Below are 27,877 nucleotides of genomic sequence, written 5' to 3' on the forward strand. Positions count from 1 at the left end.
AGTTCAGAACAACAAGATAGCAATGAAGAATGCGGTCTTCCAGAAGCAGTATGAGAAGCTCTTTGAGACGCTCCATGAAACTAAACGTACTCAAACACGCGAGCTTGTTGCCCCTGTGGACATCAACCATCATCTGGGTGCCCCCCAACACGGAGGGTCACCTCCCTTCGACATGGGTATCCCTGATGAGGATCGAGCTAATCATCAAAACATTGATCAACATGAGACTTCTCTCAACCCAGATGCTTTGATTCGAAGTAGAAGAAGTGGAGGAAGACACCTCTTTGCAGAAAGGTTGGAAGGATCGAAAGCCGTTTATCGTGACTGCCAAGACTTCCTAAAGCAACGTCGAGAGAATCCCTTCCATATATACTCAAAGATTAATGACCCAAGGGTTTCTGAAAGACTTGGTCCCCTCCCACGACCTAGGCCAGCTGCCAATTTAGGGAATGAACGACAGGTCCCGGAGGAATATGAAGGTACGGGGGACTCTGAGGTATTCCGACACACTCGCCCTAGAAGTCAGTATGGCGAGTCCAAGAAAAAACCACATACCTTGCTCAAACTTTCCTACTTCCAAGAGGCGATGAAGATTTACGAAAGAAAATTCCAGTGGTACATGACTCCACTCAGGACCCTCTTGTCCTACGACTCCTTGAGGAAGTAAACAAGTTGAAGGCCGAACGTCAGGCCGAGATACCTGACTAGAACCAACCCGGGCCTAGCCCTCTCACAAGAAGGATCCTCGACACCCCTTCAAGCGAAGACAAAACAAAAGCTTGGTTTACAACTCTATATTGGAAGGGATGACCCAATTGAATACCTTAACCTCTTTGAGTTCACCATGGCATATCGGATGCACACCGACGAAGAGCGATGTCTTCTCTTCCCCTCCACCCTCTCTGGCGGAGCTTTAAACTGGTATTGCCGTCTTCCACCTGAGACAGTAGACTCATTTGAGGAATTGAGGAAACTGTTTGTCTCTCAACACATCTTCCAAACCGATCACTTGCATTCTACAGATGACTTGTACACTATTCGCCAGAAGCCGGATGAGTCACTACGAGAGTATGTCGGTCGCTTCAGCCATGAGTATTCTCGCTGCGCTAAGGCAGATGACAATACCACCCTCAAGGCCTTCATGGCAGGCCTACGTGATTGTTTCTTCAAGTACATAATCAATGCCAACACTTGGAAGACTTACTCTGAGGTGATGGCACAAGCTTACAACCACGCCTTCGCCGAAGCAAGGACATACAAAGGGAACCTCTATCAACAAATGGGAAGTGGAAGTCAAGTTCTACTAAGTGAGGAGATATTGGCCATTCAGACACCCATTGCATCATTTCCTGCCTCATTTAGCTACTCGCTAAGTCACCAAACGTATCTGTCTCTTGGTAAGAGGAAGGATTTTTACTTTCAGCAAGCCCATTACAACAAGAGGGATAAAAGTTCGTATCAAGACAACCAGGGGTGAACGTATTGTCGACTATTATGACTATGGGGCCAAGCCTCACTCTTTCAAAGTAGAAGACTAGGTACTGAAGGAAATGCTATTATAAAAAGGCATACACATTACAAATGTTTTGACTCTTAACTGCTTGAGATCTTTTGTCACACAAGCCATTCGGCAAATATTTAAAGAAAATGGAATTCAGACAACTTCTTTTGAGTCTTTTGCGTTCCTAGCACTGGAACACTTGGTCTACGCTGACCTATCCTTATACTCCAACTCAGAGCTTCAACATGCGTACTTTGACACAAAGTATGTGATACTAAGTGTTACAACCAACATGGTTCACATATCAAAAGCATGGATCCCTTCATGCATAGCAAAACATTTATAAGCATAACTTTTATCAATCAACATAAACATCACACATTCCAACACATTCATACATAAACATCATACATTCCAACACATTCATACATAAACATCATACATTTTAACACATCCATACATAAGCTAACTGTGCTTTGAAAGGGTTCAACATACTTTGTGTCATTCGACACTTGCTACAATGTGCCTCGACACCTTGCTTTATTTTTACCAACCAGGTGATGAAATGTGGAGAAGGAGCTCATCTTCATGCCACCAACCAGGTGATGAAATGTACAAACCCATACTCTCCTTTATGTCACTGACCAGGTGATGAAATGTACAACCCGTACTCTAATATCATTTGGCAACTTGTCATCCATGCCACCAACCGGTGATGAAATGTACAATTCATACTCTCCTTCATGCCACCAACCAGGTGATAAAATGTACAACCCATACTCTAATATTATTTGGCAACTTACCACTCATGCCACCAACCAGGTGAAGAAGGAACTCATCTTCATACCACCAACCAGGTGATGAAATGTACAACCTGTACTCTCCTTCATGCCACCAACCAGGTGATGAAATGTACAATCCGTACTCTAATATCATTTGGCAAATTACCATTCATGCCACCAACCAGGTGAAGAAAGAAGTCATCCTCGTGCCACCAACCAGGTGATGAAATGTGATGAAAGGTGATGAAGGAACTCACATTCGTACCACCAACCAAGTGATGAAAGCAACTCACCATTCATTCCACCTACCAGAAGAATAGTGGTACAACTTGTACATTTGAACTCCTAGCATTCACAAATAATCAAAAACCCTCAAACTTAACAACTCAACTAGGGGATCACTTATGCCCAACAAGAGTTATAGTCACCAACAAAGTCTTATTGCAAGCCAACAACAACTTTAGTGCATGACATACGAAGATCAAGCTATTCAGCCCTTTTGTATCTACTTCAGACATTTCCCCTCTGTAACAATGCAAACACTACAACTCGTAGAAAGCTTCACACACTCTTGATCAAGACAGTGTGAAGTAAAACCAATTTATGGTGCCAACAAGAGCTTCATCAAAGGAGTTCAACCACAATTCTTAAAAGCTTCACACACTCTTGATCAAGACAATGTGAAGCAAAACCAATTTGTGGTGCCAACAAGAGCTTCATCAATGGAGGGCAACCACAATTCTCAAAAGTTTCACACACTCTTGATCAAGACAGTGTGAAGCAAAACCAATTTATGGTGCCAACAAAAGCTTCATCAAAGGAGTTTAACCACAATTCTCAAAAGCTTCACACACTCTTGATCAAGACATTGTGAAGCAAAACTAATTTATGGTGCCAACAAGAGCTTCATCAATGGAGGGCAACCGCAATTTTCAAAAGCTTCACACACTATTGATCAAGACAGTGTGAAGCAAAACCAACTTATAGTGCCAACAAGAGCTTCATCAATGGAAGGCAACCACAATTCTCAAAAGCATCACACACTCTTGATCAAGACAATGTGAAGCAAAACCAACTTATGGTGCTAACAAGAGCTTCATCAATTGAGGGCAACCACAATTCTCAAAAGCTTAACACACTCTTGATCAAGACAGTGTTAAGCAAAACCAATTTATGGTGCCAACAAAAGCTTCATCAAGGGAGTTCAACCACAATTCTTAAAAGCTTCACACACTCTTGATCAAGACAGTGTGAAACAAAACCAATTTATGGTGCCAACAAGAGCTTCATCAATGGAGGACAACCATAATTCTCAAAAGCTTCACACACTCTTAATCAAGACAATGTGAAGCAAAACCAATTTATGGTGCCAACAAAAGCTTTATCAAAGGAGTTCAACCACAATTCTCAAAAGCTTCACACACTCTTGATCAAGACACTGTGAAGCAAAACCAATTTATGGTGCCAACAAAAGCTTTATCAATGGAGGACAACTACAATTCTCAAACCTTCGAAGCAAATTCAAGACTGTTCCAAGCAAATTCAATTTATATGGTTCATCCAAACCTTCGACTACTACAAGGTGTGGCTTACATCACAATCTCTTGCTCAACAGTGTGGAAGCAAAATTTGTATATGTTGTCTCTCCCATATTTTCAAATTTCTAGTTTCCCAAAAAAAAAAAGGAAATTTAACAAAGCTTCATCAATGGAGGACAACTACAAATTCTAAAAAACTTCACACTATCTTCATTAAGATAGTGTGAAGCAAAATCAATTCGTGGTACCCAACAAAACTTCACCACAAAAGCTTCACCAACAAAAGCTTCATCAATGGATGACAACTACAAATTCTTAAAAGTTTCACACTATCTTGATCAAGATAGTGTGAAGCAAAATCAATTCATGGTACCCACCCAACAAAAGCTTCAACTCCAAAGCTTCATCAATGGAGGACAACTACAAATTCTCAAAAGCTTCACACTATCTTGATTAAGATAGTGTGAAGCAAAATCAATTCGTGGTACCCAACAAAACTTCACCACAAAAGCTTCACCAATAAAAGCTTCATCAATGGAAGACAACTACAAATTCTCAAAAGCTTCACTACATCTTGATCAAGATAGTGTGAAGCAAAATCAATTCATGGTACCCAACAAAAGCTTCAACTCCAAAGTTTCACCAACAAAAGCTTCATCAATGGAAGACAACTACAAATTCTCAAAAGCTTCAAACTATCTTGATCAAGATAGTGTGAAGCAAAATCAATTCATGGTACCCAACAAAAGCTTCAACTCCAAAGTTTCACCTACAAAAGCTTCACCAACAATAGCTTCACCTACAAAAGCTTCACCCACAAAAGCTTCACCCACACAAAAGCTTCACCCACAAAAGCTTCACCCATCACAAAAGCTTCACCCACAATAGCTTCGCCTACAAAAGCTTCACCCATAAAAGTTTCACAAACAAAAGCTTCACACACAAAAACTTCACCCACCACGAAAGCTTCACCCATAAACGTTTCACCAACAAAAGCTTTACCCACCACAAAAGCTTCACCCATAAAAGCTTCACCCACAAAAGCTTCACCCATAAAATCTTCACCAACAAAGGCTTCACCCACAAAAGCTTCCCCCACCACAAAAGCTTTACCCACAAAAGCTTCATCCACAAAAGCTTCACCCACAAAGCTTCAACACAAAATCTTCACCTACAAAAGCTTCACACTATCTTAATCAATTCATGGTACCCAACAAAGCTTCAACCTCAAAGCTTCACGAACATTCGAAAATTCAAAAATTTGAAAATTCGAAAAAAAAAATTACCTAGGCCTTCTCTTCTTTGGGCCTAACAACTTTCATAACAAATATATATGAAGAAGGAGTTTTTGGCTACCACTTAGAAAGGAAATACCTCATTCGTTAACTCCCTCGACTGAAGACTTGGGGGACTCCTACCATATGCTACTGCATCTTGATACTCGGAAGTCTCACGACCACTCAGTGACTTGGATTTTTTCAAGTCTCCAACCGAGAAGTCTTCCTCACTTGGGAAATTAAGGGAGCACTACCTCAACCTACATGCTTCACTCACAAAGCTTCAACATACAAGATTCAACAAAAGGAAAAATTCAAAGAATTTAGTGAAGAAGGCCTTGGTGTATTTAACACAATACGTTGAAATGAAGCAAAACTTGTTTATTTATATCTTCGATCAGTTACAAATATGTATATATACATGAATCAAAATAAACAAACAAAAGGGAGTATTCACAAAGGTTGCTCAGGAGAAGTCTCAGCTGTCGGTAGAGCCCCAGAAAAATGAGGCATCAGAGGGTGATTATTCGGAACCTCAGTATTAGGCAGAACCCTAGAAGGAGGAGGCACCGAAGGTTGATCATTTGGAGCTTCATCACACGATACAACCTCAGAAGATGAAGATAATAAATGCATTTGGAACAAACCCACAAACCTTTGATGATCAAGTAAAATCTGACCATCAGATTCCTGCAGCTGGTCGAGCTTCCTCTTCATGTTTGTAGCATAGTCATGTGCGAGCATGTGCAACTGTTTATTCTCATGCTTGAGCCCTATGATCTCTTGTTTGAGACTTATCACTTCAGCTGCCAATGATTCAACTTGGCGGGTTCGAGCAAATAGGCGTTAGGCCATATTAGACACAGAACCTGCACACTGAACACTGAGAGCCAGATAATCCTTAACAGCCAACTCATCAGACCGTTTCGAAAGTAGTCTGTTATCTTTGCGAGTGAGAAGTTCCTGGCCACTACAGCAGCGGTCATATCATTCTTCATCATAGAGTCCCCAACGGTAAGAGGACCAGTAGGGGATAAGAAGGATGGACGCCATATGTTGTCTTGAGAAGGCATGGCTGCCTCTTCACCAAAGTTCAAATCAAAACGACGGTCGGATGGGCCAGACATTCTTAGAAATGATGAAGGAGAAATGAGGTGCAATAAATCTCTGAAGTAAGGGGAAAATTCCTACAAGCAATAACTCTCTGAATGTACTTCTTACACATAATTGGTGCCTTTATAAAAGAAATGGCAACATGGTCGTTGGTTCAAAAATCGAAGATGCATCACTCTCCGGATTTCGAAGAGGCACCACTTTCCACACGCAACATCAGCTCATCGGGTACTACAGATAACTTTGCCAAAGATCTCTGACAAAGTTTAGACACATAAATTTTGAAGGTCCAGCTACCTTACTATTACCCATAAGGGTAAATGAACAGCAACACTACTTGATAACTAGAAAGTCCCAATGTGTGTCAACCTCCATGCTCCGTGGCAAGGCAGACTGGCAAAAATGCCCAACCTTTACTCCAAATCTCGAAAGCCAGACTCCCAACATGATTACTTTTTCAAAAATCGAAAAGACACTGCTCTCCGAATCTCAAGAGTCAGACTCTCAACAGGATTACTTTCTAAAAAATCGAAAAGGCACCGCTCTCCGAATCTCGAGAGCCAGACTCCCAACAGGATTATATGCTCAAAAATCGAAGAGGCACCGCCATCTGAATCTCGAGAACCATACTCCCAACATGATTACTTTCTAAAAAAATCGAAGAGACACTGCTATCCGAATCTCAAGAGTCAGACTCCCAATAGGATTGTTTTCTTAAAAAATCGAAGATGCACCGTTCTCTGAATCTCGAGAGCCAGATCCCTAACAGGATTGCTTGTTCGAAAATCGAAGAGGCACCGCTCTCCGAACTTCAAAAGCCAGATTTCCTTGGATAAAGCTTGTCTGCAATTTTCACACGCAACATCAGCTTTTTAGACCACAGACCACTTTTTCAAAGTGCTCTGACAAAGTTAAAACACGTGAAGCTTACAGCTCCTACTACATTGCTATGACCAAGAAGGGTAAATGAATAACACTACTACTTATTGTTAGGGAGACTCCTAATATGTCGACATCCATCCTCCATAGCTAGGTAGACCTACAAATAAAAAAAAATGCTCAACTTTTCTTCACATCCAAGAGGGCACTCTCAGCAGAGTCTCTCGAAATACTCAGCTTCTTTTCCTCCCGATAATACCTCTGCAAACAAGCCACACCAGAGCAAGAGTATCTCATATCATCAGGGTTAAAAGTAAGAGTATCCCATATCATGCTTTTTTCATATCTTTTCCTTTGACCTTGTTCTTACCTGCAAGATAAAAAGAAAGAGAGCAATCAATCAGTACTTGGAATCAACCTTCCAGTCAGGAACTGACTGCCTGGAACCCCTTGCCTGATTACTTACCTGGCATTGCTCTTGAGTACTTATCTTCAACATTCTTATGCTTCCAAAGAATATACCGCATCTGTCTGAGGAACAGATAGGGCAAGTGAGAAAGATACAAGGAAGCATGTGGAGACAAGCGCAACAAAACATGTGTCGATACATCCACTACTTTGTCAACAGTAAAAGTATCCCATATCATCAGGGTCGAACGTACTATAGATTTGATAGACTTATTTTGACCCTCAAATTCTTGAGTCGGCCTTATACTCTGGAGGAAACCAGAAAACCCCCCAGCCCAGTTCAAGAATAAGCCTGTGGAAAGTTACTTCTTCAAAAGCAAAAGTATCTCATATCATCTATTCTCCATTTGCTTCTCCTTATCCTTGTTGCTGTTTACGACACAAGGAGAAGGAAAACAATCAACCGGAAGCCGAAATCGAACCTCTAATCTAGGTTGCGTGCTTGGAAGTCTGATTGCTTACCTTGTCTGTTACCTCATTCGGCAAATCTCCTAGCTCGGCGACTTGGGGGACTCCTACTATAAGGTTTGTATCGCACTTGACCAAGCCCAAAACTATAAGTAAGCTTCAAAGGAAATTGATACATTACCTTGTGCATTTTCATCGGTTAAAGATACCACCCCTGGATGGAGGAAAAGTACTTCCAAAGAAGATGCCACATCTTCATATGAGATAGATAAGGCAAGTGAAAATTATACCACACTTCGGTACTTAGAAGTTTCGTGATTACTCAATGACTTGGATCTTGCAAGTCCCCAACCAAGGAGTTTCCCTCACTCGGGAACTTAGGGGAGTACTGTTTGTACCATACTTGACCATCCCGAAACTACTGAGTACCGGTCAATGTTATACTGTCAATGACCCAGAAGAGTTTCCCTCAAACCAGAAGGCCAATCATAGCGCGGCACGTGACGACATCAGAAGCCAATCATAGCGCGACACATGTCAACATCAGAACCCAATCACAACACGACACGTGTCAATGTCAGAATGAAACTAGAAACTCTCTTCTATAAATAGAGATCATTCTCTCACAATATTTCCTAATGTCATTTGTACTAAATCATTCATTAGTACTCACAAAAGTAGAGCTTGAACCTATGTACTTGTGTAAACCCTTCACAATTAATGAGAACTCCTCTACTCCGTGGACGTAGCCAATCTGGATGAACCACGTACATCTTGTGTTTGCTTCCTTGTCTCTATCCATTTACATACTTATCCACACTAGTGACCGGAGCAATCTAGCGAAGGTCACAAACTTAACACTTTCTGTTGTACCAAAGTTCTCGCTAATTTTGTGCATCAACATCATGCTTAATGTCTAGATCTGACAAACGATATTTTATCATATATTCTCGATAAGGTTTACAAAATTTTTTTTTTTTTTAAATTTTAAATGTTCTCGAATTTGACGTTTGTCGATCAGTTCACATTATTCGTAACTGTATGTAGTTTTCTCCCTTTTTAAACTTCACAAAATTTAGAGTGAGAGTGAGAATCACAAAAGCATAAAGTTTAGAAGTAGGATGAACCAAATGCCAAGTAACCACCCCCCTTTACCTTTTGTTTTGTTTGTTTGTTTGTTTTTTTTTTTTTTTTTTTTTGTTTTATATCCTTGCATTGCAAAGTAAGCTATCCCTTTATTCCAAATTTCTAACCCAAATCAGAAGTACTCCTCTCTATATATCCACCTCAATACTCCCCCTGAACCTCACCGCAAACCAACAACAATGACAAGCGAGTCACACAAAACCAGCACCCACTCCTCAGCCGATCACGGAGGCAGCAGGCCCAACAAGCAACTAGACAAAGAAATCCGAGACATGGTCTCCGCCATCACCAACCGAGTCACCGACATCCACAAGTCCGGCTCCATCCACCACGAGGATGAGGACGAACACGGCGTGAGGATCATCACCCTCGCAGGATCCAACACCGGAGCGACATTGAGGAGTGAGCTGGATCACGAGAACATGAACAAATCTGGAGGGCTTCATGGTGGTGGTCCAGCGTTCGGAGACGCTGATGGGCTGAGCACTTATGTGAACAGCAACTTCCAGGCTGTGAACAACTCCCTCATGATGGGCGGTAGCTACACCACGAATGACCCCGGTGTTCATTTGGACATCACGGATGTTGTGGAGCCGCACGGAGGGCATCACGGGAGGCCGGAGAGGCGGGGGTTGAAGGGTAAGAAGGGGAAGGGGAAGGAGAAGGAGAAGGAGAAGGAGAAGGAGACCTTCCATAGCGACCAGCATGATGAGCAAGATGAGGACTGATGTCATTACGTTTTTTGATTTTTCATGAAGTGGCTTGATTAATTACAAATAATAAGAAGCCTTTCTATGGCTTTCTGGTTTGTTAAGTTATGATTAATTACTTTCACTTCCGAAATTGTCTTTTGTATTGTCTGGACCTTTTCTTTTGGCTAAAGAATGCAAAAATCATGATGAGTACTATAATTTTCTTTATGGTAGATAAATTTTTCGATGAAGCTGACACATTTTCGTGTCTTGTTACAAATCCATAAAATATCAACCTACTTTCATCTATTCATATTAGAGCATGTACATTAGTATAGCACTGCATGCGAGAGTGGTCATCAGGTCCATCACTCTCAGTTTTTGTTCGTCATTGTCACTTAGGGTTAGTTTAGTATTATTGTGTTTTGAAAGAAAAAAAAGATGTTTCTGTTGTGATGTAAGAATAAGTGTAGAATTATCAGAGAGATAGGCCAAAGGTCACTTCCAACAACACCGATACTATCCCCAACTTAGTAATTATTACCACCTGCACAATCTGTCAGGTGTGGGGTTTTATCACAAAGGTCTCGATGTTAGTTGGAGTGGGTTTAGGATATTTAAACTCTTATTTTCTTATTGATACAGTCGATGTGGGACATTTCAACACGCCCCCTCACGTGGGACCCAATTAGTGGGTCACACGTGGGAGATCCACACATCAACAACTACGTGGAGCCAAGAGGACTCACCCTACACACGGGGCCAAGGGACCCACCATCATCGCGCCGGTCCAAGGGGACTCACCATCATTGTGCCGGTCCAAGGGGACTCACCCATCACATGGCAGTACAATATGGGCTCGCTCCCTGGCTCTGATACTATGTAGAATTATCAGAGAGACAGGACAAATGCCACTTCCAACAACACATTTACTGTCTCCAACTTGGTAATTACTATATGCACAATTCATCAGGTGTGGGGTTTTATCACAAAAGGCCTCGGTGTTAGTTGAAGTGGGTTTAGGATATTTAAACACTTCTTTTCTCATTGATGTGGTCGATGTGGGACATTTCAACAATAAGCAGTTGTGAAATAAAACAATAAAGTATTTGGTAATGATAATTGTAAAAGTACTTTTAATATAAAAAAAATTATTATAGTGTTTGGTAAATATTTATGTAAAACAGCTATGATTGTGTAAAATGACAACAACAAAAAAAACAAACAAACAAACAAAACTTATTGGATTTTCTTCCTTTCTTTTTTTTTTCTGCCAAAAAGTTCATGATTGTTTCCTTGTTCCTTTCTTCTTTGTTTCCCTTTCTTTCTAACTTTTTCATTCTTCTTTCTTTATATTTCGTTTTGCCAAAATGTTTCTAGCTTTTCTTCCATTTTTCATCAATGATCCCTCCTGAAATTTCAAAGTCCTCACCCACCTTCATCCCTTCGCATTTCTCTTTCAGTTCCGGCGATCTGGAACCTACGTCCTCACTCCTATTACTATTTTCTGCATTTTGATTTCCAAGGCATTACATGTTTTGGAAGGTGCGGTGGTGGATGGGTGGGTGGGATCTGGGTTATCATCTAGCAGGGAGTGGGTTGGGATCATGGTATGTGAGGTGGCGATGGGTGTATTTGGTGGGGATTGGGGAGAGATGGGGTGGCAAATATGGGGAGTAAGAAGAGATGGATGGGATGGGGTGGTGAATCTGGGTAGTACGGCATCAAAGAGCGACTGTGGAAAAGGGTTGGAGTCTAGAACTAGGATGAAGGAGAAAGAGAGGGTAAGGTTGCCATTTTGAAAAATTCATTTAATGGCACTGCTCACCCATGTATTGTGATAAAAAGCTGGTTTTCCAAAGCTGGGTTTTGCTACTTTGCCTTTTTAGCTTTTTTTCACCCAAAACTATGAAGAAAAAAATTGATTTTGAAAGTTTACCAAACACAAAAAAACTGGGTGCTTTTTTTCATACTTGTTTTTTTTTTTTTTTTTTTTTAAGTTAAGCAGTACCAAACTGGTACTTAGCCTTTTGGGGGGTGAATATTACTTGGTTTCTTACCGAAGAAGTCAGCCTCTTTCACATAACAACATTTCATCATTTCACTGTACAAATGTCATAATTTAAATTGTTAAATCTTTTTATCATCATCTAAAGATCATCTATAGCCAAGTTCATTTGATTTTAAAATAGCTTAGTCATCCATTTGTGTCGAACAAATCAATTATTATAATAACAAGTAATATCATCATTATTAACTATCAATCTGCCAAGAGAAATGACTCCTTATATATAAGGAATCAAGCAGTGTTCTTCCGAAGTGCCTCTAATGACCATTGCGTATTATACTCTTTCACATGGTATGTTTAAGTTCCACAAAACATAAGCTAAATTGTTAGGAACGCACCACAAAAATTAGGAAGAGGAACTTAAAATGACTAGATACAATACATATAGAGTAGTATAATGTGTTTGGGTTAAAACTTGAACTTTGGGCTCAAGAAGGAGTTGGCCCAAAAGGAGGTCTGAAAAGGGGAAAAGCCCGAAGCCTAGCCAAAGCCCAGAAGGCAGAAAAGGCATTTCCCGACTAGGTGCAGATCATTTGCACCACTTGCTCACCTGCCTAGAGACCAAGTGGTATAGACCAGCCAGCTAATCAGCCCAAAAGTACTTTACAGTGGCAGTACAAGTAAATAGTTGATGAGTCATTACCTTTCAAGCTTCATTCGGGCAAGATTATTGCTACAGGAGGCCAAACCGAAGTGTCTATAAAAGAAGAAAGAGAAATCAGAGATAAAGACACTCAATCAACAAATACAAGCACAAACTCTGCTCAAGCTAGATTTGCCTTCAAACGAAGCTGTAGTCAGCCCAAGCTTTCATCCATTTCGGGATAAACTCTCACCAAAAGCCTTTGTAATAGCTCTGCTACCTTGTCCTAAGCTTGCTGTAGTATCGATCTCTTTCTGTAAACTCATCTCCCTACCCCCCTTTCTAAAGCTCTCAAACCCCTTGATAAACCACAAAGATAGGAAGTTGCAAGACGATCAGCCTTGCCCGACAAGGTGAAACCTTGCCCGACCCTCTTTGGTTTTGTCTTTTCATTCATTAGCCTAGCAATATGTTGTATACTTCTAGTTGTATTCAAGTTATTTCTAGTAAGATGACGATTAAAAGCCTATATTAGTTCTTGAATCCGATTTGAATATGTCTCCACAGTTTAAATCAGATCTAAGTTCTAAGCTCTCAAGCATGTAAGATTGATCATTCAAAAGTCCTTTGTCTTAAGGCATAAAAAAAGAACCTTATGTGGACTTAACCCATCCACGACAAGCTTTGATAAACAAGAAGTCCGAAGTTACCTGGGGCGCAAGTAATCGATCTATCTTTTAGTTTTATTTCTATTATATTATGATTACAGTAGAACGTTTGAGTATAGAAGGAATTCTGATAGGAAGCCTCAAGACCTATATCTAAGGCCCTACAAAGGCACTTATTTGGATTCATTCTGCTCTTCGGGCTCGGATAATCAGAAGTTTAATAGTTATAACACTTTTGCAATCAATGAAACAGACATCGTATATTCGAGTGCTAGGTTAGTTCTTGATTGGAAGCCTCAAGGCCTACACCTAAGGCCCCACAAAGGCACCTGTTATAACTAACACAACCTCTCGAGTATATGTACAACTAAAACTCAACATCCATTTTACATCTGCCATGCTAAAGATGGCAGTGGCACGCCTAAGCACTTAAAAATTAATCTTGATTGTGAGCCTCAAGGCCTATATCTAAGGCCCCACAAAGGCACATTTCAAAGTTAAATCTGTCCTTCTCTTTCAGCCTTGCCCGACAAGCCCGTCAGTGAAGCAGAAGCCCGACAGAAAGCATCAACCGGCGCCAACCTCTCGGGGAGCTGTGTGCTCGTCGGCTAAGAGACATCCCCGACGGAAATTCTAGCCACGAACATAATGTTTTTGTAGTGCATTTGTAATATTTTAGTAGAATATTTGTAGTTCTGAGTTGTTCACTGATATTCTTTTTGTAATGCATTTTAACAATTAAGTATTAAATTTCTCAATTTTCCAAAAAGTAACTATTTCTTTTGTGTATTATCATTTTTCTTCATCATGTTATAATAGGATGATTTATTAAGCACATCCAAAAATTAAAAAAAAAAACTTAATATTTTGAATTGCAATATAAATGTACAATATTACATAAATGAGTCTACTTGACTAAGGGGGGTGTATTCAATTGAGAATTGGAGAGATTTTAATGGATTTATAAATCCATGAATTTTTATGGAGTTTAATTGATTTGTAGAGATTCCATGTAAAATTTTGATTCAATTCCCTCAAAATCTCATGATGAGAGGTGAGATTTGTGGATGCTTAAAATACACTACAAAATCTCTCCAATTCCCTCTAATTCCTCATCTTTTTGAAATTCTTTAAAATCAAATTCTAATTGAATACACCTAGAATGTTATAAACTTATTTAAAATCTTAATTGAATACAATCAAATTTCTAAGGATTTTAATAAACTATCTTAAAATCTCGATTGAATACACATTAAATTTCAAAGAATTACTTAAAATTCTGATTGAATACCCCTAGATTCATTAAAAGAATTAAAATCCTGTAAAATCCCAATTGAATACACCCCTCTAAGTGTATTCATAACCGATTTTATGAAGAGACAATTGCCCATTTTATGAAGAAATAGTTGTCGCTAACTTAAACTTAATTACAAACTGCCACATACTTCAACTTATTTATGATAATACTATCACTCTCTTACTTTTGTCCTTATTGGTAAAGTGTCTTCATTAAAATTTGTTGTGTGAAACCCTTCCAAATACTCCCCAGTTTTTTGCACATCATTGTGCGAACTATGTAAAGTACAAATAACTATTTCGTACGAATTATCAAGAACTATTTCTGCACGAATTACCAATAACTATTTCTATACGAAAGACCAACAATTGTTTTTCCATAAGCTAATGAAAATGGCCTAATTATAGAAAAACAATTTTCGATAATTTATGAAGAAACAATTGTTGATAATTTATAACGAAACAATGGTTTATACATAAACAGTTGCAAGTAATTTATGAAGAAATTGTTGTTGATAATTTATAAAAACACCGGTCAATAATATATGAACGTAACCTTATATTTTAAAAAAGGAAAAACTAAAGAAAATTGTCTCACAAACTTCTCATTAACCATAAGCACTTAATCAACTTTTATTAGTATTAAAGAAAAGAAAAAAAAGCAGTGGCAGAGTCATAAATAAGTTAAATTTTTGTGGCATCAACTATTTATACATGATTATTTAACTATTTATATAAGGGACACTTTGGATGCGGTCCCTAACTATCAATATTCTTTGATTGAAACCTTGTTAGTTTTTAGTTTTTGATTGAGGTCCCTGACATTAATGTAATAATGTAAGTTACTATATTTTTTTAATTAAAAATTAAAAATTGAAATTTGTAATTGTTTATATTAATGAGATTTTAAATAAAACCCATAATTTATGGGATTAAAAATAATAAAATATAAATTATACTCTCTATTATATTGTGTGTGTTTATATATATACATATATGTATGGGTACATTAACCAAAATTAACAAAAAAAGTTATTGTACCAAAACATGGATACATTCTCAAATCAACGAAAAAGAATGTACTCATATAAGTTTAAACATGGATTAAAAAATTTGAATGGATTTTATATTAAAAAAAGGGTACATTTTACATATAACAAATTGATATATTTGAGAATGGGTACATTTAAGATTAAAAAAATTGAAAAATTATATGAATGGGTACATTTAAGATTAAAAAATTGAGAATCTTTTTATATATAAAAAAAAAACTAATAGGTACAAACTTAATTTAATTTAATTTTTTATTATTTTGGAAATGTTTGAATTGAAAATTAATTAGAAGTTTAATAGAGGTGTGAGTATTAAACCCTAAATTAATTACTAATTTTTATATTAAAAAATTATATAATAAACAAGTAAATTCATTATCACATTAATGCTAGGGACTTGAATCAAAATTTGAGAACTAATAAGGTCTTAGTCAATGAACAATAAAAACTAGGGACCGGATACTAATTTTTCCTTTATATAATCATGTACAAATAGTCGGTGCCACCTATTGGGGGACTTTTAGGTCAAGATGGATCTAGGCTTTGAGAACGTCTTATTGTCTCCTTTGGTTCAGTTTCATACCAAGTTTTGGAATATCTTGAAAGAATTAGCACATCTTAGAAAATATCCTTGTTGGATCAATGACTCGAAGATAGGATAGTTAAGCAAATAATGGCTTGCTCAATTGAGGCTTGGTGTGAAGGCTAGAAGTTTATCAGTTTAGCATGAGAGAGTTTACATGGTTGTATGGTATTCTAGGTTGGATAATATGGGTTTCCTAGGGTCATAATAAAGTTTCTAATGGCTGGGATCTTTAGGGGAAAACCATAGGAAATACGATGGTTGGAAAGGCATTTTAGAATTTTTATGAAAATTGAATAATGATCTAAAGATATGCAGGGGTGATGCTTCTTGAGGTTTCAAGGATGTTTGCACTAAGGGAGGAATTTTCCTAGCTTTATGTAGTACAATCCTCCTAACATTCTATCTTTTCTCTTTGGGCTATGAGGCTTTGTGTTATCATGAATCCTCACTAAGGCATCTAACTTATATTTATAGTTAAATGATTCCTTTTTTGGGTTCCTAAGCAATCTCTAATTGTGGCTTGGTCTTCTCTCCCATTTCTCCCTAGTTCTTCTACCACTTCTGTTTTAGTGAAAGATGGCTAAGTGCTGCTACTTAGTGAAACCTACATCGTGCCTGTTTCCTAAAGCGTTGCTTTCTCGGGTTAGCCTTCCATAGGCGTTACTTCGTGTAACGTGCCTCATGGCTTTCATGTGTCGATCTTCTGCATGAGCTGGGAAGGGAAAATCATCTTTTCTTTACATTAAATGCATGTTTGCTAGGCTTTCACGTGTCCCTAAGGCTTAGGGCTTGATTATTTCTTAACTAAGTGGGAAACTAGGCTGATTCTCTCTCAAACTTACCCACATGGACTACAAAGGTTATAGGCTTGTATCTTTTGGCTCCCAAGCAATCCAAAGTCTTCCATAATCTTGACTTCACAAAGGCCCATATCTTGACTTCACAAAGGCCCATAATTTTCTGTAACCATCCACACTACAATTCACTTGACAAGCCCCAAACATGTGACTTGGGCTTACTTTTGCGTGAATAGTGATTAGCGTGATAAGGCACATGGCTGGATAAATATGCATAAATTGCGTGAGCATGATGTGATTTATATGAATGTCTAGCTTAATAACCGTAATGTGACATGATTGTAAATATTTTCCTTTCTCGATTTTGCACCTTTTCATATGTTTTGAGCTTGGTTTGAGGCTTGCATAGTAATTGGGCTTTGAGACTTGACTGGGCTTGTATGTGATATTTTTTGGCCTCAACACCACCAAAGTTCATGTATAAACAATTGACTTAATCATGTATAAAAATCGAACAATATTATATTTGGTCCTTGAATTGGACTTTAAAAAACATATTTTTGTCTCATAAAAAATTACCCAATAACATAGCGACAATATCATTATTGTGGTGCTTAAAATAATCTCAAAAATTTTAAAGGTGCCATGTGGACTTTTGCTCAAAAAAGATAAAATTGTCCTCATTAAATGAGCAGGCTCCTCAAATACTCTTATGTGTAGCTCAACACCCCTGAAGGCGCACAGCTCACCTGCTTTGGTAAAGAAAAGTCAAAGCATTAAAGAAAATGATTAATTACATGAATCCTATCTTTAATACATTCCCAATTGAAGATTGACTTCATTCAAGTAAGTACTCCCTATTTAAATCAATTAGGAATATTTACATCATTATCTCAAGATATTATTTCCTATTTAATATCTTAAGAATATTCTCTCCATACACTTTGGCTAATAGGATGCCTCCATGTATAGGGTAAAACCCATATACCATGGCCGACCCCCTTCCCTATATATATATATATATCTCAAATTCTACCAAATTTTGGTAAGCTTTTGCTATCCATAAAAACCCTAACCCCTCATCCCCACCTCGTGGGCGTGTGAGGCTTAGGTCTTTGATCAAATGTGTTGATTGTTTTACAGGTGCATTTTCGTCAAAGTAAGAAACGACAGAAATTTGAATCGGCAATTATTATACCATACCAACTGAATTATTAGCATACTAAAATTTAGGGTTACGAAATTTTGGCAGGGTAGTACCAAAATATTGGTATGGTAATTGGTACAAGAGCTTTGGTACAGTAATAGTACATAACTCACCCCTATTAATGTACAAACAATTGACTTAATCGTGTATAAACAGTTGACATGTTCATGTATAAACAATCGGTGTCACAATAGTTCAACTTACTTTAAACAGTTGACCTGATTATATATAAACATTCAAGGTTCAACTTATTTACGAAAATGTCACTGCTTCCCAAACTTCAATTTATTTACGAAAAAGCCACCATTTTTTTTACTTCATCTTTTTTACAATATTGCCGCTAAACTTTGGTGGGGGACTTTTAGTTCGAGGTGGAGTTGGGCTTTGAGAATGTTCTCTTGTCTCCTTTGGTTCACTTTCATACCAAGCACCTGAATATCTCGAAAGAGTTAGCTTGTCTTAAGAAATATCTTGGTTAGATCAATGACTCGAAGATTAGCATGATTAGGTAAATAATGGCTTGATCAAGAGAAGTGTGGTGTGGAAGCTAGAAGTTCATTAGTTTTACATGAAAGAGAGAAAAATTGGATGATTGTATAGGTGTTTGTTGTTTGATAATCTGGGTTTCCAAAGGTGGTAGCAAGACTTAGAATGGTTGCGATACTTAGAAGATGGACATGGAAAATACTAAGGTTGCAAGATGATGTTTCTGGGTTTTCTCTGGTTCTCTGTGTAAAAATTGGGGAATTGGTGGATCCCCTTTCTGAAGTTCTCCACATATATTTGTAGCTTAATGATCCCCTCCCAAGGGATCTCTATTTTGGACGTGTTTCTCTATCCCCTTTCTCCCTAGTTCTTTTTTACCCTTTATCCTGGTGTAAAGAGACTAGACTCTAGGACCTGCAACATGTCTTCTTCCTGACGCACAAGTTTCCTAGGTTAGCTTTCCACATGCGCTACTTTTAATAGTGTGCTTTATGGCTTTCACGCATTGAACTTCTGCGTAAGCTGGGAAGGGAAAGTTAGCATTAAATGCTTGTTTTGAAGGGCTTTCATGTCACATCCCGGCTCGGGCCCCCACCACATCCTGGGCTCGACTCCACTATAACACGATATTGTCCGTTTTGGGCTCCGACCACGCCCTCACAGTTTTATTTCTGGGAACTCACACGAGAACTTCCTAGTGGGTCACCCATCATGGGATTGCTCTTGCGCGAACTCGCTTAACTTCAGAGTTCCAATGGAACCCGAAGCTAGTGAGATCCCAAAAGGACTCGTGCTAGGTAGAGATGGGAATATACATATAAGACTTACATGATCTACTCCCATGGGCGATGTGGGATGTGACAGTCCATCCCCCTTAGGAGCCCGACGTCCTCGTCAGCATACATCCGGCCAGGGATTGGCTCTAATACCAAATTATCACATCCCGGCCCAAGCCCCCACCACATCCGAGCTTGACTCCACCATAGCACGATATTGCTCGCTTTGGGCCCCGACCACGCCCTCACGGTTTTGTTTATAGGAACTCACATGAGAACTTCCTAGTGGGTCACCCATCATGGGATTGCTCTCGCGCGAACTCGTTTAACTTCAGAGTTCCGATGGAACTCGAAGCCAATGAGATCCTAAAAGGCCTCGTGCTAGGTAGAGATGGGAATATACATATAAGGCTTACAGGATCCACTCCCATGGACGATGTGGGATGTTACATTGCACGTGAACTTAGGGTTGGAATTTGGTTTAATCCTAACTGAACTAGTTAGCTTGCTAGGAAAATAGGTAAAACTATGTTGATTCTTTCTCAATACCTGCCTACATGGACTTCAAATATTATGGGCTAGGATCTTCGAGCCCCCAAGTAGCCCAAATTCTTTCGTAACCTTGATTCCACATAAGCCTGATGAATTTCCGTAACCATCCACACCACAATTCACTTGACAAGCCCCGAGCATGTGACTTTGGCTTTATTTTAGTGTGACAAATAAGTATGGTTTGATTTATGAATATCCAATTTAATTACTGTAGCATGACATGTTTGAATAGAGGCTTGCATGGTAGTTGGGCTTCGAGACTTGTTTGGGCTTGTTCATGACATTTTTGGGCCTCAACAAACTTCAACTTATTTTTAAAACTATCACTACTGCTTCTTCTTTTTGGGAAAACAAAATAATTGTTTTGATTTTTGGTATCTATAAAATCAAAGTTATTCCATATTTATCACTGGTAGGCATGGCCTTGTTTCTTTCTTCTAGGTCCTAGGTTCAAGGCTTGTTAAGACTTTATTTTATGTATTTTATTTGTCCGATTATGGGTTGTTGTTAAGACTTTATTTTATGTATTTTATTTGTCCGATTATGGGTTGTACGATAATTCATATAAAACAAAAGTTATTTTTCATTGGACTGTGTGCACGGGAACATGTGTTGTGCGTCAAATAGTTATGAGATTCGTACGTTGGACTATTGGACTAAGTTTATTTTAATAAAAAAAATCATGCTATAACTTTATTTAATGAAAAAAAACTTAACTTTTAATGAAATCTTTTAAATTTTAATAAAAAGGATTAAAAAAATTAAAATTTTAATGGAAAAGACATAATTTTAATATTTAAAACAAAATTTGACGCGTGGACCCACGCTTCCCTCACCCAAACTGTTTATGAAACTTCTGCACTGTTTATAAAACTTAATGGTACTGCACTGTTTATGAAACTTAATGGTATTACACTGTTTATGAAACTTACTACACTGTTTATGAAACTTAATGGTACTACACTGTTTATAAAACTTAACGGTACGACACTGTTTATGAAACTTTCTACACTGTTTATGAAACTTAACGATACTATACTGTTTATGAAACTTAACGGTAGATGCTCGTCCCAAATTTTCAAGTGCTTTCACCAGAATGGAAAAAAAGATTTAAAAAAAAAACATGATAGAGATCAACGTCCACACTGTTAAAATCATGCATGGCTAATAGCTCAATACCATTACTAGAAAAATGGGTGATGAGTCCAATTAATGGTGTAGCCCCACCCCTACCCCCAACCATCCTAACCCACACTTGACCGACTCCTTCCCAACCATACCTTCGCAGATGTGGTTCTGAATCGAACAGGACCCACTTCAATTTGAAATTTTAATTTTAGAGGAATAAAATATGCTTAGATTATGTCAAAGGGTTATGCAACTAAAGGATTGGTTGGGTGTTTTTTGCACGCGCCTTTAGTTAGATTTTTTTTGTTTTTTGTTTCTCTTGTCTTTATCATTAAATAAAGTTATATAATGGTTTGTGGTTAAAACCCAAAGTTTTGAAGCCCTTTTCATTAGTTTTCTTAAAATAAAAAAAAATTTTAATGTCATTTTCATTAGTTTTCTGTACTTTAAAGTCCCTCATGTAGGAATTAGATCATCTCTGGATCCCTTCACTGGGGATTCCGGGGATGAATTAATAACAATCGTTCATCAAAGATCGTGCAACCACAATTTTTCTCTTTTTTATATTTTTCACGCAAAACAAGATTGCTTTACTTTTGAAAATATGAAAAACATTCAATTGGGGCCCCACGATCTTTGATAAATGGTTAGTATTAATTGATCCCCCAAATCCCTAGTTTAGGAGATCCGGAAAGAATCTAATTCCCCTCATCCAAACTTAACACTAAAATAATATGTTGTGTATGAATGAGGATCCTCTCTGGATCCTCCAATTACGTCTGTTCATTGTACATCGTGCGATCAGTTTTCTTCATGTACTATTTATATTCAATTTTAAATTAAAAAAATTATAATAATTTATTACCATACAGTTTTCTTCAGGTACTATTTATATTCAATTTTAAATTAAAAAAATTATAATAATTTATTACCACACAATATATGATGAACGAACGTGCCGGATCCTCATTCTGTTGTATATATATATGTTTGCCTTAAACCAAACACTATCGGTCTAGAAAGTTGTGTTCTAAAAATATATCGAATATTCTAACATAGTATGTGTCGCTGCATATTCCCACTTTAGCAAGACGTAGACATAATTTTGATCAATTAAGTACGTGATTACAACGTAAATTTCCATCCATTTTAAGTGCGCGATTACGATGATGACGCCTCATCATCTAATTTGTCAATCTTCCACCAGAAAAAAAAACAACATCAAATGGTAAAGATCTCAACTACAAAACCGGTAGTCCTTCAAATTTGTTTTAACATATTCATTACCACAAGCCTCACAAAGAACCATGGGGGAAATTTTGCAAACCATCAGATAAAGAGGTGAAAACTTTTATCTACTTTTATTCCGGTTATGACAGATGACTTTACTTTAAGATCCTGGCTAGAAGACCATAAGAATCAATTGGGAAGAAAAAAATGAAGGCTTCTGAACTTGAAAGCATATGAAACTCGGCTTCAAGGACACCGCGAATCAACGGAGACTGTGATGGCGGCTAAATGCGGCTCCTGCTCTTTGATTGCTTCAGATTCTTGGACTAGTTTTGTCGCACATTTCTGCATCTCTTTTTTCTTACCCCATAGAAGAATGTACAAGCCGACGATCACAACGATAGATCCTAACAAGCTGCTCAGTGTCAATGCAGCACCAATGAGGAAAGTTATTACCAATGTACTAATCATATGTAGGTATTGGCAACTGTAAAATAGATATATAGGAAAGTTCACCTTCCGAGGTGGAGTAGTTCATGGAAGATGGGGATACCAATTAGGGCCACCATTATCTGCACGAGCGGGCTAAAAGCTGCAGTAAACACCGGCCCCCGTTTCCTCACACACCATGACATCCCCACAAAACCTAATCCCGATGCTATCATTCCCTGTATAATGTATATATATACACCAATAGTAAGGCATGTAGCTGAAGCATGTATAACTTTTTTTTTTCTTCTGAACAAAGCGATATTCTAAGCTTCTTTAATTTCCTGGAAACGGATATATTAATTGCATTGGCCAACTGACATTACCTGGATTCGCGAAGTTGTATAACTTTTGGAACAAAGATACCAAAACCCCATAAGTATTTTTGCGTAATTGTAATTAGAAGAAGGGTAATACTTACAGAAAACAGGACAGCTATGACTTGTGTCCTTCCCCTCAGAACCCACATGGAAAGGTTCCTTCCTGTGCAAACACCAAGGATTGCAGACTGAATGGCACCAAAGAAATTCATTATTGTGGTGCTAGAATACTGGCAAGGATACATCTTGCTAATGTTTGTTTGAACAAGAAACCATGAAGACCACAATAGGGTTCCGCCAACCAAAGCTATAGAACCAATCGTCCATCCCCCATGGTTTCGCGTTGACCTCAGCTGAATTCCATGATCTATGGTTTGAGTACTAACTGTGGATTTTGAGGAATCAAATAGAGGAACTCCTTTGTAAAGAGTTAGTATAAAAGCACCACCGACGCACACCAGTGTACCGAGCACTTTTGCTCTCCCGCTGTGGCATTTTAAGTTCACTTTCTCTAACCTGCAAGATTAAACGCTCGATTTCGTACAGCAGCACGTGAACAAGATTCAAAGAACATGTAAATGAGGTTTTTGTGACTTTTTTTTTACCCGAACGGTAACGCCATTATGAAAGTGATCACCGGCACCATGTTGACGAAGGCACAGGCAAAAGTCGCAGATGTGTATTGGATTCCGAGGAGAAAGAAGTATTGTGTTAGGGATGTCCTGCAACAACAAAAAGATATAGACACATGAAAAAATGGAAAATTGATGTACAAGTCTCTGTCGAGTTTACTAACCCAAGAATTGCACTTAAGAAGAGAAAACATGTGATGCGAATTGTGAGCTTTGGTCTAGTATTCCTGCAAGCAAATCAGAAAAATCTGCAGCAAGTTAAGGCATAGAAATATCAAAATGAATTTCCGAAAAAGCGAGGAATGATGCTTGCCTACCTTTCCCCAAAGTAGCTAACTGGTGCTAAGAAAATGGTAGCAATCGTCAACCGGTACGTTATAAGAACCAAATGGTTCATTCCCTCATCGAGCACTTTCTTGAGCAGAATATTCACTATAGCGAACGAGAAATCGATTGCTACCATGGCAATAAAAGGCTTCCATTCGCCACACCCCTTCACGTCCGCCATTTCTGTGAGTCACACTAGGAGGCTGGGCTGAGCTAGCTAGGCCTCTCAACAACTCTGAGTTTTAGAGGATGATTTTCTTGTGCTTAAAAACACAGCAGAGGGCAGACCAATCTGTTGAGATATATAGACAAGCTCCAGAATAAGTGGGCACAAAGCAAGATTTAAATTCTGTAAATCACATCACTGCTTTAAGGAACAACTTTGCCATAATTTAATCTTTGATTCCCTTTCTTTTTTCTTCCTTTTTTTTTCATTGACTGATACTTTCCAATGCACACAGACTAACCGGGGAATCGTTTTGTACAGTTCATTCGGGCATCGAATTCACGACCTCTCTCTCATACATCCCTACCCTAGAAGTTGTAGAGTCTTGTCATAGGCCATGAGTTTTTTTTACTACTGTATCAGGTTATGTTCTTTGCCCCAGTGAATCTTCTTTAAGTCAACAATTATACTATATATAGCTCATCATAGGCATCTCTTTTGAGTGGTGGTGTTGGAAATAAATACTCTTCTACCTCCTTCTGTGCTTCGCATTGGCATCTAATACTTCATCGTCGAACCAGGACGAACAACAGCCGTATATCTTCTACACATGGTCTAGAACAACATGTCAAATCTTCCCACCAAGAAACTTAAAAAACAAAAAGAAACGTAATGGTTAAAACATGGGATTGTGATCAATTAAACTATGTTGATCACCTACACGGGTGAGGCAAGCGAGGTGAGGTAGGGTTAGATTAGACGGAGGAGATTAGTAACGTTCATCTCATGAAGCGCCACTAACTATATCCTTTCTAGGCAGAATGCTTGTTCTTATGTCAATAAATCGTCGATAATATTGACAGATAACATGATAACAGAAAAATATATTATTATCCATACATTATGGCCATTATTAAATCTTCCTACCATATAACTTAAAAAAAAGAAGAAAAAAAAAGAACAAAGAAACATAGTGTTTAAAACATGGGATTAGCCACTTAATACTACGTATTCCTCTTCACTTATAAGTAAGAGGTCTTAGGTTCGATTCTCGTCAAAGGCGAATTTGAACCACATTACTGTTTAGCCCATTGTGAGGCTAAGCCCACCCCCTCCCTCTTAGTGTAGATAATATTGTTTGTTCCAAATTTTTTTTTGAGATTATGCTCAATTAACTTAGTTTGATCATTGAGCATGACCTGCATTCTTTATTTAAAAGGATAGACTGTCAATATACCGTCAATAATTAACAGATAACGTGTCAATAACAAAACGTATCAACGTATTAGTGATACAAATATCAACATTATTGACACAAAACCTAACCTTTAACAAATTATGAATATCATGCACACTCAATTACTAACTAAATCAGTACATCAATTGAGCACTTAAAACATATTGCGAGGGCACTGAAGCCCGATAGCTGAAAAGCCAAAGATTATGGAAATAAAGAATGATCAAAACTCAAGCTTTCTGTTCATTTTTCACAATTATAGGCATGAATGAATAGCAATGTCATCAATATGATTTGGCTAACATTATTGAATCACTAAATCACCACGTGTAGTCATTCTCTTTACGCTTAGTTAGCTTTTTTTTATTTCAAGCTCCTCTCCTTTTTCTTCAATTTTGTAGTGGGAAGTGATTTTCACAAATATTTTTTCTCTCTTTACAGACTTTTAACTATGTTTTGTCATTGAATTAATTGGATTAAAGAAAAATTGTAGAATTATTAGAGAGACGGGACAAAAATTCACTTCCAACAATACTGATATTGTCCACTAACTTGTTAATTATCACATGCACAGTCGGACAGGTACACACTTTCAACAACACTAATATTGTCCCCTAGCTTATTAATTATCACATGCACAATCCGATAGGTGTGTGTGGTTTCGGTATTAGTATCAAAGAGACAGGTCAAAGACCCACTTCCAACAACATCAATATTGTCCCCTTAACTTTTTAAGTCCGACAGGTGAAGGGTTTTAACACAAAAGGGGATTAGGATATTTAAACTCTTCTTTTTTTAGAGATACAATCAATGTGAGATATTTCAACATAAACAACGAACATAAATAACCAAAAGTATGCTTGAAGAGAAAATAGACGTGTGAAAAACATCTCCGTTCTAAAATAGTTAGGGCACCAAATCAAGAATCTATATGTCAAATTAACTATTTTCTGGCCTGACCAGGACCATCAAGCAGTTACTTTTGTGAGATGACCATGACCACTCTTTATTGGGGACCCAAATTTGCATGTCCATATATACTACCTTTTTCTTCAGTTGCTATCTTTAGTAATTCCACTTAGCCTTTGCCTCATGCTTTGCATATATAAAGGTTTGAACTTTGAGGAGTGATATGTCCTGTGATTAGTACTGAGATTAGTCGATTGTTTTAGCTGAGCTTAGTCACGCATGTCTCTATTTCCCATCATTTCGAACTTTCTCAATCAATTGGTGGATATGTACCCGAGGAAGAAAATATCTGCTGATATAATGCGACAAAAGTAACAACGACGACAAGAATTATTGAATAATAAACTCTAAAAGATAATATGAGATAATCTTAAAGTTTATTTGGTAATCAAGAAAAATATCTGATACAAGAGCATGACTTCTTATTCATCAAGAAAACAATCATAACCTAAAAGAAACAATTATGAAATTATTTGTAAAATAACAAACTTTCTTAAAAACTCTTGAAACCTGATTATGTTTAATTAAACAGGATTATTGTGCCAACCAAAATAAAGAGGTAAAGTTTCCTCAAACCAAGGAACAATATTGTGTTACAAGTAACATAAAGACATGTACAAAATTGATGCTATTGATAAGATCCACTCATTTCCATACACCAAATTAGCAAGAATAAATAAGTAAAAATAAAAAGAGCTCCAGTACAGCAATTGATGATCAAATCTGCAAGAGAAAAAACACATTTGGGGGTTGTTTCTGCCGCTAACAAGTACAGAGTAGCAAAACATTTCGATTAGAAAATAACATGTGCTCAAATTTGATGCTCAATCTTCATAATTTTGCCATTTTGCACCGTCACGTGTCAGGAACAATCAGTCAGCAGCAGAGTTTTCATGAAGAAGCACGTATTCCCGGCTACTATTACCAAACCTAATTGTGTCCTTCTCAACAAGTTCATAATACATTTGAGGTTCGATTGCACTACCATTAATATATGTTCTGTTCGTGCTTCCAAGGTCAATTAAGTAAGGCCTTACTTGACTTTCTTCTACTCGCCGGAATTGCACAATAGCATGCTGTTTACTGCAAGACGGATGGAATGTAGGAATGTCTGCCACTCTCGTTTCCCTCCCGAAAACATGAATCTTTGATGATGCAATTCGTAAAAGGGTTCTTCGCTCGAAACCAATTTGCCATCCTTGAAAACATACAGCATCCACCTTACATCAGGTTTGTGTGAATCTGCAGGCTCAGTGTATAGTAGTGTTATGCTCTGGTATCTATCGGTTACAGCAAGGCTTCTAGACAGGTTAAAGTTTGGAGCTTGAGAGTCCGATGAAGACATGAAGGGATTCAAGTGTACCACCTTATTTTCCGGTCACACTTGCATAAACAAAAAATTGTATTGAACACGAGTGTGACACTACTAGGTAGTGCTAGTAGATAGAAATCATAGAATTGTGAATAATTGCGGCTTGATAAATATGACTTCTAATCAAACAAA

At 37.9% G+C, this 27,877-nt stretch overlaps 2 protein-coding genes across 3 annotated transcripts; one reads left to right on the forward strand and one right to left on the reverse strand.

Moving 5' to 3' along the window:
- The first annotated feature begins 9,218 nt into the window (after window positions 1-9,218).
- On the forward strand, window positions 9,219-10,023 carry LOC103410000 (uncharacterized). The gene has a single exon (XM_008348775.4). The coding sequence runs from the start codon at window positions 9,292-9,294 to the stop codon at window positions 9,838-9,840; it is 549 nt and encodes a 182-aa protein (XP_008346997.1). The 5' UTR covers window positions 9,219-9,291; the 3' UTR covers window positions 9,841-10,023.
- Window positions 10,024-22,256: 12,233 nt separating this feature from the next.
- Window positions 22,257-24,526, reverse strand: LOC103438684 (WAT1-related protein At3g30340). Of its 2 annotated transcripts, XM_008377229.4 has the most exons (6): window positions 23,992-24,526; window positions 23,839-23,901; window positions 23,648-23,764; window positions 23,144-23,558; window positions 22,750-22,901; window positions 22,257-22,648 (listed from the first exon to the last, which is right to left on the reverse strand). In XM_008377229.4, the coding sequence occupies exons 1-6, from the start codon at window positions 24,180-24,182 to the stop codon at window positions 22,480-22,482; spliced, it is 1,107 nt and encodes a 368-aa protein (XP_008375451.1). In that variant the 5' UTR covers window positions 24,183-24,526; the 3' UTR covers window positions 22,257-22,479. The 2 variants fall into 2 exon arrangements, with proteins under 2 accessions (XP_008375451.1, XP_070679721.1); XM_070823620.1 differs by having other exon boundaries at window positions 23,648-23,922; window positions 23,992-24,111.
- Window positions 24,527-27,877: the final 3,351 nt, after the last annotated feature.

The sequence above is a fragment of the Malus domestica genome, chromosome 06 (assembly GCF_042453785.1).
Source record: "Malus domestica chromosome 06, GDT2T_hap1".
Lineage (NCBI taxonomy): Eukaryota > Viridiplantae > Streptophyta > Magnoliopsida > Rosales > Rosaceae > Malus > Malus domestica.